The sequence below is a fragment of the Melanotaenia boesemani genome, chromosome 2 (genome assembly GCF_017639745.1).
Source record: "Melanotaenia boesemani isolate fMelBoe1 chromosome 2, fMelBoe1.pri, whole genome shotgun sequence".
Lineage (NCBI taxonomy): Eukaryota > Metazoa > Chordata > Actinopteri > Atheriniformes > Melanotaeniidae > Melanotaenia > Melanotaenia boesemani.
Window position 1 is genome coordinate 38,250,839 of NC_055683.1, and position 14,695 is coordinate 38,265,533.

Consider the following 14,695-nt stretch of genomic DNA (forward strand, 5'->3'; position numbering starts at 1 on the left):
TTCCAAAAAGATCGGGAACTTATATGAGGAGGAACTTTGCACAAAGTGCAGGAACTTAAATGAGCAGAACCTTTCCACAAAGATTAGGAACTTTAAATGAGCAGGAACTTTAAATGAGCAAGAACTTTCCACAAAGATCAGGAACATAAATGAGCAGCAACTTTATACAAAGATAAGGAACCTAAATGAGCAGGATCTTTCCACAAAGATTGGGAACTTAAATGTGCAGAACCTTTCTACAAACATCAGGAACTTTAAAATGAACAGGGACTTTCCAAAAAGATCGGGAACTTAAGTGAGGAGGAACTTTGCACAAAGTGCAGGAACTTAAATGAGCAGAACCTTTCCACAAAGATTAGGAACTTTAAATGAGCAGGAACTTTCCACAAAGATCAGGAACTTTAAATGAGCAGGAACTTTCCACAAAGTGCAGGAACTTTCTACAAATTTCAGGAACTTTAAACAAACAGGAACTTCTCACAAAAAACAGAAACTTTAAATGAGCAGCAACTTTCCACAAAGATTAGAAACATAAATGTGCAGGAACTTTCTATAAAGATCAGGAACATAAATGAGCAGCAACTTTCCACAAAGATCAGGAACCTAAATGAGCAGCATCTTTCCACAAAGATTGGGACCTGAAATGAGCTGAACCTTTCCACAAAGATCAGGAACTTTAAATGAGCAGGAACTTTCCCCAAAGATCAGGAATTCTGAATGAACAGGAGCTTTGCGATATTCCTTTTTCAGATTTGCCTTTCTGTCCTCTGAGAAGGTAACTAAAACCAGAAACTGTTTGGATAATCAGGAATGTCCCCTGGACTCTCAGCAGAAATGCTGAGGGTCCTTGCAGTGGAAACACAAGGACACGAGTTCCTCCAAAGGTTCCTCCTGAGAAGGAAGTCATGATGAAACATCTGATTGGGTTCCTCAGTGTCCAATATCCTTGGAAAGCCCAAGAGCTTAACATCTGCCAAATGTAAATCAAGTTTTCCCTTTCAGCCTTGTTCCATGCATACAGAGATTCCTCCTGATTCTCTGGCTCTTTTCATAATATTATACACTGTAGATAGTGGGTTCATCAAAGTGAACTGTTGCCAATTAACCTAATTAGTTGTCAAATGCTCCTCCAGATGTTTCTGATTTGTAACAATTGCTTTTCCAGCCTTTTTGTTGCTCTTGTTCCAACTTTTTACAGGTGTGTTGCTGCCATCAGATTCACTATCAGCTCATATTTTCCATTAAATAGTCAAATTTGTCTCAGTTTCAACTCTTGCGTTTTTGCTTTAAGTGGAAAATTAACCAAAACATTAAAACAAGTTTTCTCCATTTTACCATAAAGAACCAGAAACTGTTAGGTCTGAACAGCTTCTTGCAGCATCATTGGGAAACACTCCAGAAACAGATCTGGTTAAAAATAAATGAAACAACGTTCTGTACAAAGTAAACCAAAGGAGGATCCTCAGATATGCTGAACACTTCTGCTGCTGGCAGGAAACCACAGAAAACAACTTTAACCAGACGGCGGATTCAGCTCAGACAGTTTTCTCAGTGATAGAAGTTGCTGCTTGAGATTAAAGCCAGTTCATGTTCACAGATTTCATTTTCCAGCCTCGGTTTACGAGACGATTCGGCTGTTTTCTGTCAGGAAGACTCAGAACATTTAAAATAAAAGTTTTATGAGAGCAGGTGGAGAAGATTTTACTGTCAGATCAGAGCAGACCACACAGAAGTCTTAACATGGATCCAGCTGTAGATAAAACACTGCCTGCTTCTACGTCAAACCCAAGCCGACGGCAGCAGGATGCAAAGAGACGTTTGGTTTTCTGTTTGTCTTCTGAAGACATTCGTCTGAACTCAGGACGTCCAATTCATATAAAAATGACAAAAAAGTTAAAAACCAAATTAGCAGAGTCAGTAGCAGCCAGGAGCTGCTGATCAATGCACCGATTAACTGATCATCATCAGTATTAGATCCTGTATGATCTAGAGAGGCAGCTGTTACTGCGAGGGTCATATCTGGAGTCATCATTCTACAGAGAGAAAGATCTTCCAGGACTGGACGTCCCAGCAGGTTCTGACCATCTGATCAAAATCTCAGACTCTCCAGGTCTCAGTTAGCAGGTAAAATGTTAAAGCTTGTGACAGTTCAATTAGAAAAGACTAAACCAGTATGGCTTGTTGGGAGAGGTTGCAGGAGAAAGACTCAGAAAAAGAAGAAAACTTGTTCTTCAGCTACAAGGTGTGGAGACCTTTCAGTCATTGAGTGGACCATGAACTCCTCTGTCATCAGATGTGAGACCATCTGGACCTGCAGCCTGGTTCTGGTTCAGTCTCTCCAGCTGCTTCTTCACCTGACAGGTTGGAGGAGGTTTCAGTGTGGTCTAGTCAGAGTCCAGACCTCATTCTGACTGAGATGCTGAGGTGGGACCTTCAGATGCTGCAAACCTGAATGATCTGAAGCAACGATGGAAAGAAGAGTGAAGCAGAATTCCTCCCCAACCATACAATCAGGCAGAACTTCAGATAAAAACTCAGTAGAAATATTTTAACTTTCATCAATCAGAAATGTGTCTGAAGGACTGATGGATGGCAGACTTCCCGTCCCCTCAGCTGCTTGGGAATCTCTTCCTAGACAAAAGATCAGCGCTCCCACTAGGTGGGTGGGGGGATGGGGGTTCATTCCAGCCTGGTGCTCCATAGAAACCTGTCCAAACATGGAGCCAGCGGGCTGCAGGAGGCGTCAGCACAGACTCAAACACTAATTTGTCTCTCTGGGATGCATAGAAGAGGCCTCCCTTTATACTCACACAGAGGCAGCCAGTAAAAACAAATAACCACAACACTGCTGGTTCTGGAAGCCACGCCCTCCTCAGCTCACTTTCCCTGCAGGTACGCCTGAAGAGGCGGGGCCTATCAGGACTAAAGGTGTAGCTGATCTGCAGCATAAATCAGAGCCAGGGGTAAAAACATGGCAGCTTCTGTTACCAGAGACTCTGGCGACCAGCCTGAATGCCGTTCTGTTTCAGCACACTTCACCTCCAGCTGCGTTCTTCTTCAGTGGTTCAGAGATCTTCTCACAACTCCACCAAAAACCTGAACCACAGAGAAACATGAAGTCCAGCCAGATTTAGGACCTATCACCCCAGTAAAAAACCACAGCTCAATCTCAAACCTTCATGTTAAACCTTTAAACCACCAGAAGATCTCCCAGAGCTCCATCTCTTCTACCACCATCGTTTTCTCAGGAACAGTAGTAACTCTGTGGGGTGAATTGTTATGAATAGTTACCCTTTAGGTGATCTACGGAGGTTTTCCAGGGATTTATATCCCGTCGCAGCCACAAAATGTAATGTTTATTTAGAGAGACTATCTGGTAAATCTACAATGCTCATAATAACAGCATTATTTATCACATTTCATCATAAAAAGATCACTATCACTACTATGTTGCTAAGAGACCTCTATTTAGACCTGGAAATGATGATGAAGCCAATCAGGCGCAGCCAAAGATCAACATATAACACACAGGAAATAAAATTAGAAGATACAGCTGCTCTTAGTGAAACATTATATAAATCTGACGTCTAGGTTTTACACAGTGTTTTTCTGTGTGCAGCCTGATAAAGGCGGGAATCACCATGACAACCAATAACCCAGCAGTAACATGTTTCCATCATGTCTTCCACATTTCAGCTTTTCAGATGTTTGCAGACTGTGAAGTTCTGGTTTGTTCCTCCAGTGTGGAGAAAGTTGCTCCTCCAGATGACCTGATCTCAGAAATCAGCTCTTGGATTTATCATCAGCTTTCTTCCAGGACTCGGCTGTCATCCAGACTCAGAGTCTCGCCCACTGACCCCTGACCTCTGACCCCGCCCTGTGGGTCCTCCGAGGGACCAACAGGGAGGCTGACAGCTGAAAGAGCCTCAGGACTGATGTGGTGGTCCTCCTCCTGCTCTACCAGCCTCTCAGACACTTTTGTTTAGTTAAATATGAAGGACTCCGGGGTCCTTATGAAGTCTGGGAGTCAAGAGAACCACAGCTGGTCCACACTGCTGGACGAGATGAGACGTCCAATGGAATTTCTACCAGAATGTCCACCAGAACGTCCAACAGAGAGAACGTCCACAATACAGAACATCCACCAGAACGTCCAACAGAGAGAACATCCACAAGACAGAACATCCACCAGAACGTCCACAAGACAGAACATCCACCAGAACGTCCAACAGAGAGAACTGTCCACAAGACAGAACATCCACCAGAACGTCCACAAGACAGAACATCCACCAGAACATCCAACAGAGAGAACCGCCCACAAGACAGAACATCCACCAGAACGTCCACAAGACAGAACATCCACCAGAACGTCCACAAGACAGAACATCCACCAGAACGTCCAACAGAGAGAACCGCCCACAAGACAGAACATCCGCCAGAACGTCCACAAGACAGAACAACCACCAGAACGTCCAACAGAGAGAACATCCACAAGACAGAACATCCGCCAGAACGTCCACAAGACAGAACATCCACCAGAACGTCCAACAGAGAGAACCGTCCACAAGACAGAACATCCACCAGAACGTCCACAAGACAGAACATCCACCAGAACGTCCAACAGAGAGAACATCCACAAGACAGAACATCCACCAGAACGAACGTCCACAAGACAGAACATCCACCAGAACGTCCAACAGAGAGAACCGTCCACAAGACAGAACATCCACCAGAACGAACGTCCACAAGACAGAACATCCACCAGAACGTCCAACAGAGAGAACATCCACAAGACAGAACATCCACCAGAACGAACGTCCACAAGACAGAACATCCACCAGAACGTCCAACAGAGAGAACCGTCCACAAGACAGAACATCCACCAGAACGTCCACAAGACAGAACATCCACCAGAACGTCCAACAGAGAGAACGTCCACAAGACAGAACATCCACCAGAACGAACGTCCACAAGACAGAACATCCACCAGAACGTCCAACAGAGAGAACGTCCACAAGACAAAACATCCACCAGAATGTCCACAAAACTAAACGTCCACCAGGCAGAATGTCCAACACGATGCTCACAAAAAACAACGTCCAGCAGACAGAACGGAGGTCAGATGAAGAGCAGGTGAATGTCTCGTCTGCTGGTGTTCGATAGACATGAACGTCTCAGAGTTCAGTACCTGAGCATCAGGAAATGAACATAAAGCTGAGAGTTCATTCAGATGTAAACATAAAGGAATGAATAAATAGTAAGAAATAGAAAGAATAGAAAAAATATAAGTAAAACTATTAATAAAATAAACAAAATCAAAGTTGAGAGCAGTCAGATGATAATGATGATTATTCTTTACTCTTTTGTAGTTAATTGATCTATTGTAATATTTTTACATTATTTTTTTTTTGTCATTTAAAATATTTAAATATTGTAAAAAAAACATATTTTTGTATTTCATGACATTAAAGCTGAAAGCAGCAGAATGAATATGATATGTCCCAGGATATGAAATGATTAGAAAACCAATAATGGCGTCATCACTCACCCATCTGAGTCCTGGTAGTTGACGTTCAGCCTCTTGGTGGATCCAAGCAGCTCTGAAACACAGAACACAGAACATCAGAGTTCTTCATCTACAACGGAGAACGCCGTGGCGCCGCGGCCTCCATAAGGCGTACCAGGGACCAGTACAAAGATGGAGGTCGACCCTCAGAACACTACAGGGTGTGCAGAATTATTAGGCAAGTTGTATTTTTGAGGATTAATTTTATTATAGAACAACAACTATGTTCGCAATGAACACAAAAGACTCATAAATATCAAAGCTGAATATTTTTGGAAGTTGGAGAGGGGCTTTTTTAGTTTTAGTATCTTAGGAGGATACCTGTGTGTGCAGGTGACTATTACTGTGCATAATTATTAGGCAACTTAACAAAAACCAAATATATACCCATTTCACTTATTTATTTTCACCAGGGAAACCAATATAACAACTCAAAATTTACAAATATACATTTCTGGCATTCAAAAACAAAACAAAAACAAATCAGTGACCAATATAACCACCTTTCTTTGCGAGGACACTCAAAAGCCTGCCATCCATAGATTCTGTCAGTGTCTTGATCTGTTCACGATCAACATTGCGTGCAGCAGCAACCACAGCCTCCCAGACCCTGTTCAGAGAGGTGTACTGTTTTCCCTCCCTGTACATCTCACATTTGATGAGGGACCACAGGTTCTCCATGGGGTTAAGATCAGGTGAACAAGGAGGCCATGTCATTATTTTTTCTTCTTTTAGACCTTTTCTGGCCAGCCACACAGTGGAGTACTTGGATGCGTGTGATGGAGCATTGTCCTGCATGAAAATCATGTTTTTCTTGAACGATGCTGACTTCTTCCTGTACCACTGCTTGAAGAAGGTGTCTTCCAGAAACTGGCAGTAGGACTGGGAGTTGAGCTTGACTCCATCCTCAACCCGAAAAGGTCCCACAAGCTCATCTTTGATGATACCAGCCCATACCAGTATCCCACCTCCACCTTGCTGGCGTCTGAGTCGGAGTGGAGCTCTCTGCCCTGTACTGGTCCAGCCACGGGCCCATCCATCTGGCCCATCAAGACTCACTCTCATTTCATCAGTCCATAAAACCTTAGAAAAATCAGTCTTATGATATTTCTTGGCCCAGTCTTGACGTTTTATCTTGTGTGTCTTGTTCAGTGGTGGTCGTTTTTCAGCCTTCCTTACCTTGGCCATGTCCCTGAGTATTGCACACCTTGTGCTTCTTGGCACTCCAGTGATGTTGCAGCTCTGAAATATGGCAAAACTGGTGGCCAATGGCATCTTGGCAGCTTCACGCTTGATTTTCCTCAGTTCATGGGCAGTTATTTTGCGCCTTGTTTTTTCAACACGCTTCTTGCGACCCTGTTGACTATTTTGAATGAAACGCTTGATTGTTCGATGATCATGCCTCAAAAGCTTGGCAATTTTAAGAGTGCTGCATCCCTCTGCAAGACATCTCACTATTTTTGACTTTTCAGAGTCAGTCAAATCTCTGTTCTGACCCATTTTGCCAAAGGAATGGAAGTTGCCTAATAATTATGTACACCTAATATAGGGTGCTGATGTCATTAGACCACACCCCTTCTCATTACAGAGATGCACATCACCTGATATGCTTAATTGGTAGTAGGCTTTCAAGCCGTACCGGTTGAAGTAGAACAACATGCATAAAGAGGATGATGTGATCAAAATACTCATTTGCCTAATAATTCTGCACACACTGTAGGCTGGTGGGTCGGCTCAAAGTCTGAGTGACAAACAGCAGAACCAACAGAACCTGACATGAAGTCATGCAGAATGGTTCTGGTTCTGTGTTCTTTGCACACTAACAACCCAGTTTTCCTTGAATCACAGCACCAACTAATTAAATAAATGCAGGCCAACACTGAGGCTGTTTGTGGAAATTCTTAAATATTTTTATAATAATGTTATTAATTTTTGTAATCTTTCATAAAAATAATAAAAAAAATGCAATAAAATTATTCAGAATTTGGGATTTTTTTTTTTAATTTTCAGCATTTTTATGTTTTAATATCTGCCATATTAAAATGTTGGTTTATTTTTTAAATATAATTTTTAATAATAATTAAATAAAAATGTGTTAATTTAATGTTTAATATTTAACAGAAATTTTTAAATAAGTTTTCTATAATTTTCATTTAAATACATTTTTAATTGTTTAATATTATAAATCTTTTTCTGGTGTGTCGTGATTTCTGGAGAACCAGGTCTGATTTATGATCAGCGACCTGATGGCGTCTGTCTGCGAATGGCGGCCGTCCTCTGGTTTCATAACTGAGTTAGATGTTTCTGTCGGGACCTGCAACAGGTCCGGGTCTGCAGACAGCGGCATCACTCTGATTGGTCCCTGGTGGCGCCCCCCCCCCCATCATCATCCTCCCTCCAACAATTGCAGAAAACGTCTCGGCAGGTGTCTTCTCGGGGGCGCTGCTTTGATTATGACCTGGATTTTATGATTCATGAGGAGAAACAAGCAGAAAAATGAAAACCCAGATGGGACGAGGGGGGCGTCGACTCCGCCTGCAGCATCTCGCTGATGGTGGTGGTGGAGGGGCGTGCACGTGACCGGTGATCAGAACTCATCTTCACAGTTGGTAAGAGGAGCAGAACTGTTCTTGGATCAGGACCGGGTTCAGTAGATGTGAGCTGAAGTTGAACATGATGGTTCAGATTGGGTCGGCTTCTTCTTCTTCTCTGATGTTTTTGTCTCACCTTTGGGAGTTCAGGAAGATTCCTGATCTAAACTCTGTTCAGTCTCATTACACATCAGCTATGATGAAGAGACGTAAAGGTTCTGCTCAGAGCTCGTTCACGGTTCGGCCCGTCAGAACCGCTTCAGAGTTCATGTTAAACATCATGTTACACACCACATGGTCCTGGAGCAGATTTAAATCTATTCTTTGAAGATAATGGTACAGCTAGAAAGAAAAAGACTAACATTTCCAATTTTCTGCTTGTTTTTGAATGAATCATGTGACGTTCAGTGTCCTCAGGAAAGAATATCCACGTTGGTGATATTTCCTCAGACTTGTCCCAGGTGTGATTTTCCAAATAAAGAACTCAAAACTGGACTCTGACCCCATCAGGTCTGAACATCTGATTCCATCATTCTGTATTTATGGTCCTCATTATGTTCAAAAGCAAGACATTTATTTATCAAGGCATCAAGTTTGCATTTATCTCTTTAAGAGAAGCAACTCGTTGGTTTTAATCTGTTGGGACAGACTAAAAACGGGTGCGTTTCATTGGTCTGAGCTCGCTGGAGGCCATGAGCTGAAGTCTGATTACAGACTCCGTCTTTTGTTGCTTCTAAAAGCGTCCACATTGTTTGAATCTGTTATTTTTAGCGCAGCTACGAGGATGCTGATGAAGATGATGAAGCTGATGTCATGTCCACACGGCCTCCGGTTAACCTGAAGCCACCGTCATCTGCAGCACATTAACCCAGAGTTATTTTTATTGCTGTTTATGGAGCGCTGGCGGAGCGGCGTTTTCTAACTTCAGCTAAACGTCCTGCAGATCTGCAGCCACAAGAATGCACTGAGGAGGAGGAGGAGGAGGAGGTTTCTGCAAAAGTCTGCACATTTTAAGGCCTCACTGAGGCCAAAGTCTCAGGCTCAGAGAGAATCTGTAAAAAAGTCCACAAACCAAAATAAGACGGCCTTGATTATAGTCCAGCAGGCTGTGCCTGGCATGTCTCTGTTTCTGAGCGGAGGTGAAGACAAAGACGCGAGGAGCTGAGGTGGATGTGGCCTCACGGCAGTGCAGCAGCAGTTTGCCTTCGTCAACTCTGGTCGTCCTCCAGACAACCAGTCAGAAAGTGTCCGCTGAAACTTTGCAGATAGGGAGACGGTGTCCAGGCTGAGAAGCAGCCAGAAACAGCAGGTCACGTGATGCAAGTTCAGACAAAAACAAGCTGATCATGACTGGATTTCATTCACCAGCAGGTTTTAGGAAGAATTTAATCCCTTCATGGACGTGTCCTGGAGGGGATTACATGTTTATATGTACAGCCTGACAAAGTGACGATGCAGTCTGGGATACCAACACAAGACTTATTAGCAATTTACTTCAAAGATCTTGCAGCTGTTTCAAAGATGTCATGAGAAATATAAATTACAGATGACGCTGATTTACTCATTTCTCATAAACATGTCTCAGTACCCATGAAGTAAATAATCTCATCATTCAAAATGGCTTCAAATGAATAAATTGGTGGAGAAAAATACTCAAATATTCTTTGAAATCTTGACTGATGAAAAACATCATCAGGATAACGTGTCTTCATTTTAACTTCCTCTGCTCAGATTTGAACAGAAAACAACCTCCATCTCCACAAAACTGAAAAAAAAAAAACAAAAAAAAAAAAACAAAAAACAAAAAAAAAAACAATCCAGTTTGGGAGGTTTTTGTGATGCAGCAGGTCTGTTTGAAGACTCAGAGGTCTCAGAGGGAAACATGGGCTCCCCCGTCCTTCCTCTGGCCCTCCCGGCCTTCATGGAGCTTGGACTGGGAACACAGGAAGTTCTGCTGGTGCTTGTCCAGAGCAGGACTGGGACATGTCTGCCTCTTATCTGCTGACTGAATGAGGACACCCAGAGACGAAGATTACAGAGCCTCCTGTCTTATCTGAGCAGGTTCCTCCCGTTAGACTCTCCTCCGTTTGGATCCAACCCAGAACCAGAACCAGACTCCGGTCATACAGACTGGTTTTATTACCAGTGAGAAATATCAAATTAGGTGAATTAGTAGAAAGCAAAGAACAAACAGAATGAGAGGAAACATTTAATCTAAGAGTTTATTTAATGTTTGGTGAGAGAAAATATCTGTTAACTGCTGTGGTGTAAAACTTGTCCTGAAAATATCTTAAAAGATGTATAGAAATAAGAAGACCATTATTTGTGATACAAAATGTTAAATTAAGCTGAAATAGGTCTGAATAGGTCCTTTGTTTTCTTTGTAACATATAAAGTTGATTTAATTTTCCTTTGTTGATTTTCTTGTAAAAGTTCAGGTGTTTTATGGCATTTACTTCAACCTGCACCATTTTGCTTTATTTTGTTTATTATCTTGTCAATGTTTTGCATTTATTTGCCTCCATTTTAAAAGAAACCAGTAAACCAACCTCAAGGTGAATAAAGAATATTTTAGTTTTAGTCTATAACTAGTTAACAGGACAAGGATTTTATTAAAATCAAATTACTGGACGTCAGTGTTGAAAATGTTTAATATTCTGATAAAAGATTGCCATACGTAAAAACATTGATATGTGGCCCGATCTGCAAAAAGAAATTGCATTTAAAGTTTGATTTTCCAGAAAATATTAAAAATATTCTTTGATTTTACCTGCACTGTTTTCCAGTCAGTTGTCATCCAATCAGATTATTACTCTGAGTTTAACTCAAGGACACGAGGTGGGCGGTTCCTGATCAGCTCACCGGAGCTGACCAATCACAGCACAGGGGCTTTCCTGGTGGGGGCGGGGTTACCTAGCTTTAGTTCTTTATTATTTCAGGTTATTATAATATTTTCTAAAAATCATCTGGATAATATACTTGTATTTCTTTGTACTAAAACATTATTTCTAGGTTACCATGCTGTTATTTTACTGGTCCAGCCCACTGGAGACCAGATTGTTCTGGTGTGGAACGTGAGATGAGACACTGATCCAGTTTAAACTGGTTAGTTTTTATAAAAGTTAAAAAAAAATTTTTAACTGGTTGAAGTTGCAGTGGCTTCTGGGTAATGACATCAAACGGTTGCTATGGTCCAACAGTATCTTTTCAGGTGTAGCCGCTGGTTGTTTTCTAAGGTTTACTTTTGCCTTCTTTTTCTTCTTTTTTCATGCTCCCCTAAAGTTGTTTGGTCAAGTCCAGCATTATTTTATAATAAACAAACAAACAAATAAATAAACTAGCTAGCTCCTGTTGGTCACCATCAGCCAGATGATCTTCTGCTGCCATGATGCTGGACGGGACAGGACTGCTGGTTCAGGGAAGGTGGAGCAGGACGCTGTGGAGGCGCTGGGCTGTAACCCGACCATGACTCTGTCAGAGGAAGAGGAGGGGGTGTGTTGATGGAGGCTCCGGGGGCGTGGAGCTGATCTCAGAAACAAAGCCAGGACTCCGAGCCGGGCCCCTTCTACACTTCCTGTTCCAAAACAATGGCTCCAGAGCAGGAGGCGGCAGCCTTGTTTCGGCTCGAACCCTCCCAGGAAAACAACCACCTCACTCAGAACTCCAATGCTTTCTGATCGCCACCTCCTCCCTCCACATCGTCTGTAAAACCAGGTTTAAACCTTTTCTTACTCTCATTAGAGCAGGAATCTGGTTTATAATAACCTACAATCAACATTCAGCTGGTAACTTACCTCAGAGTGTTTAATGACAACAAACTGAGACTCAGTTCAGAAAGATTCATCATTCTGGTTTTTACATTTCATTTGTTGTTTTCAACCAATGACACAGAGCCTAAAGATCCAGTTTAAACTGGTTCTTTGCTAAGTTGTCTGTCATGTGTTGACACAACTCTGGCTCATCCCTTGAGTTAGGAGCATTTTTTTATCCTGAACGATTCATAGGTCAGAGTTAAGTGGCTTAAAGAAAAAACCCATTTGATCAGGAGCAGTTTAGAAGATGAAAACTAAGAAATGAATCTGGACTAAACGCAGATCTGGATGTTAAAACTACAGATTCTCTCCAGAAGAATCTCTGAGGAAGGTTTTCTGATTTCTGTTGAGCTCCTGCTTTTATCAGCAGACTGATAACACCAGCCAATAAGACCGACCTCATCCCCGCATCGGCATCCTAGCTCAGCCTGAGCCTCTGACTCAGAGCTCCACCAGGAACGCCGGGAATGTAAACAGCATTTCTGCCATTCCCCGCCGCAGATGCTCGGAGAGGAGGTTAACTTGACACTGCTGGTGTGCTGGTTGTAACAGGAGACGTCCTGCTACACTAACTAAACTTCCATGGAAAGGAAACCAACAACCTGGAAACCTGGTTTAAATCGGATCAATCTGGAAGTGGAAGATCTTATCCTTACAGGAAGTTGATCAGAAGCCTCAACCTGATGAAGAATTTATGTTCCTTTACATGGTTTTACATCCTCCTGATAGTTCTGAAAATGAGGAATCGCCTGGAGGAAAACCGGCTTCATGATCCGGATCCGTCTGAACACAGCAGATCCAACAGAACCTGATCTCATCAGGACTCGGTCGGACTCTGGACCCCCTCTGAGGGCAGCAGCAGATCAAACTTGATCCAGATTCAGTTCTTGGTCTAGTCCTCCTCAGAATCCAAAGAAAGGTGGTTTTAAACCGTAATCTGGATCTGGTTTTTTACCACCTCACATCTTCCATATTAACTAAACGGACCAAAGCAGACCAGAACCAGAACCAGAAACATTTTCTTTTTTTAAACTGGTCACACTGGTTCAGGGATTTTACACACCATAAGAACTGGTCTCTGTGGGCCTGGTGCTGATATGGAACCAGTAGGAACTGAAAACAACAGAAACAGTCAACATTAAAGTTCTGGTTCTGGTTCTGAAACCCATCCTGGGAATGAGGACTAAATCCATCAGCTGCCGGAGAAGAGGACAGGAAGAACGTCTTGCTGAAGATAACGAAACTGAAACTAAACAATAACAGAACCACGACAGATTCAGAAGTCGGTTCTGGTTCTGGTTTACCAAAGAGACCCGGCTCAGCAGCTCCTGCTGATGCAGCCGAGGAGGTTGGGTGTGTTGGTGCAGCTGGAAGCTGCAGACAGTCGCCTCTTTCACACTCTGCCGTGGAAATGCTGACGGCGGTCCTTCAGGCCCGCATGGCGTCCACATGGGGATGGTGGGGGGACAGACAGGTGGACAGCGTGGACACAGACACCCTCCTCAGGATGGCTAATGGAGGACTGACATAGAGGTGTCAGCTGTCTGAGCCCAGCTGGAGTTTACTCATGAATTCTGCTCGGTAAACATCAGCAGAGTGTTAATGAACCACAGGGGAGTCGGAATGAGGAGGAGAAGGAAAATGATCCTGATAGAAGGACGGAGCAAACCGACTCCACTGGACAGAACCAAATCAAATCTATCTTTATTTATATAGCGCTTTCACATACCAAGAGGCCCCCGAAGTGCTGCACAGGTAAAATAATAATACAAAATAAAACATCAAACAGCAACAAAATAAGCAATAAAATGCAAAAGAAAAAAAAGCCTGGCCAAGCCAATGTAAAAAGATGGGTTTTTAAAAGAGACTTAAATTCATTCAGGGTTCTGGCAGACTTCACAGAAAGAGGGAGACCGTTCCAGAGTTTATGGGCTGCTGAGGAAAAAGCTCTGTCTCTCCGAGTCTCTCCGAGTCACGAGTCGAGTCCTGGGGACTACAAACCGCTGTTGTTCTTCAGATCACAGAGCTCTTCGAGGACGGTGATGGTGCAGATGCTCAGAAAGAAAACGAGGTGCCAGACCCTTTAAACATTTAAAAGTTAAAAGTTTTAAATGAAATTCTAAGAGTCACGCAGCCAGCGAAGGGAGAGAGTACTGATGTAATACTCCCACCGTCTGGTTCCCGTTAACAGGCGAGCAGCTGAGTTTTGGATCAGCTGTAGACAGCGGAGGAGAGACTGGTCAATCCCAGAATAAAGGGAGTTGCAGTAGTCCAGTCTAGAAAAGATAAAAGTGTGAATGAGCCTTTCTGGGGAATCATGAGGATGATAAGGCTTCACTTTACTAATAAGCCTCAGATTATAAAAACTAGACTGGACTACCGCACCGATATGCCTGTCAAATTTGAGGTAAAATAAAAGGGAAGGTAAGTGATTCCAGAGAGCCAACGGTACTACTGCATCCTGCCAGCAGGCCAGTTTCCCCAACAGTAATGACTTCTGTTTTGTTTTCATTTATACAGAGGAAATTCATCTCCATCCATGCGGGATGCAAGTATTTCTGTAGGTTCTCTATGCATTTATCTCCAGCAGATTTCAAAGGCAAATAAATCTGGATGTTGTCTGCATGATTTTTTTAAATGGAGGAAGTAAATAAAGTTAAATAAATAGGGCCTAAGATGGAGCCTTGAGGTACTTCTTTTTTAAGTGAGGCCTCTGAAGAAGTGAA

At 42.8% G+C, this 14,695-nt stretch overlaps 1 protein-coding gene across 6 annotated transcripts in view; it reads right to left on the reverse strand.

Moving 5' to 3' along the window:
• LOC121651191 (caskin-2-like) overlaps positions 1–14,695 on the reverse strand; it is a 65,580-nt gene that overhangs the window by 32,266 nt on the left and 18,619 nt on the right. For all 6 annotated transcript variants that reach the window (XM_042003217.1, XM_042003209.1, XM_042003199.1 and 3 more), the window contains exon 3: positions 5,549–5,600. In XM_042003217.1, the coding sequence (XP_041859151.1) occupies positions 5,549–5,600 (52 nt within the window). The remainder of the gene's footprint in view (positions 1–5,548; positions 5,601–14,695) is intronic.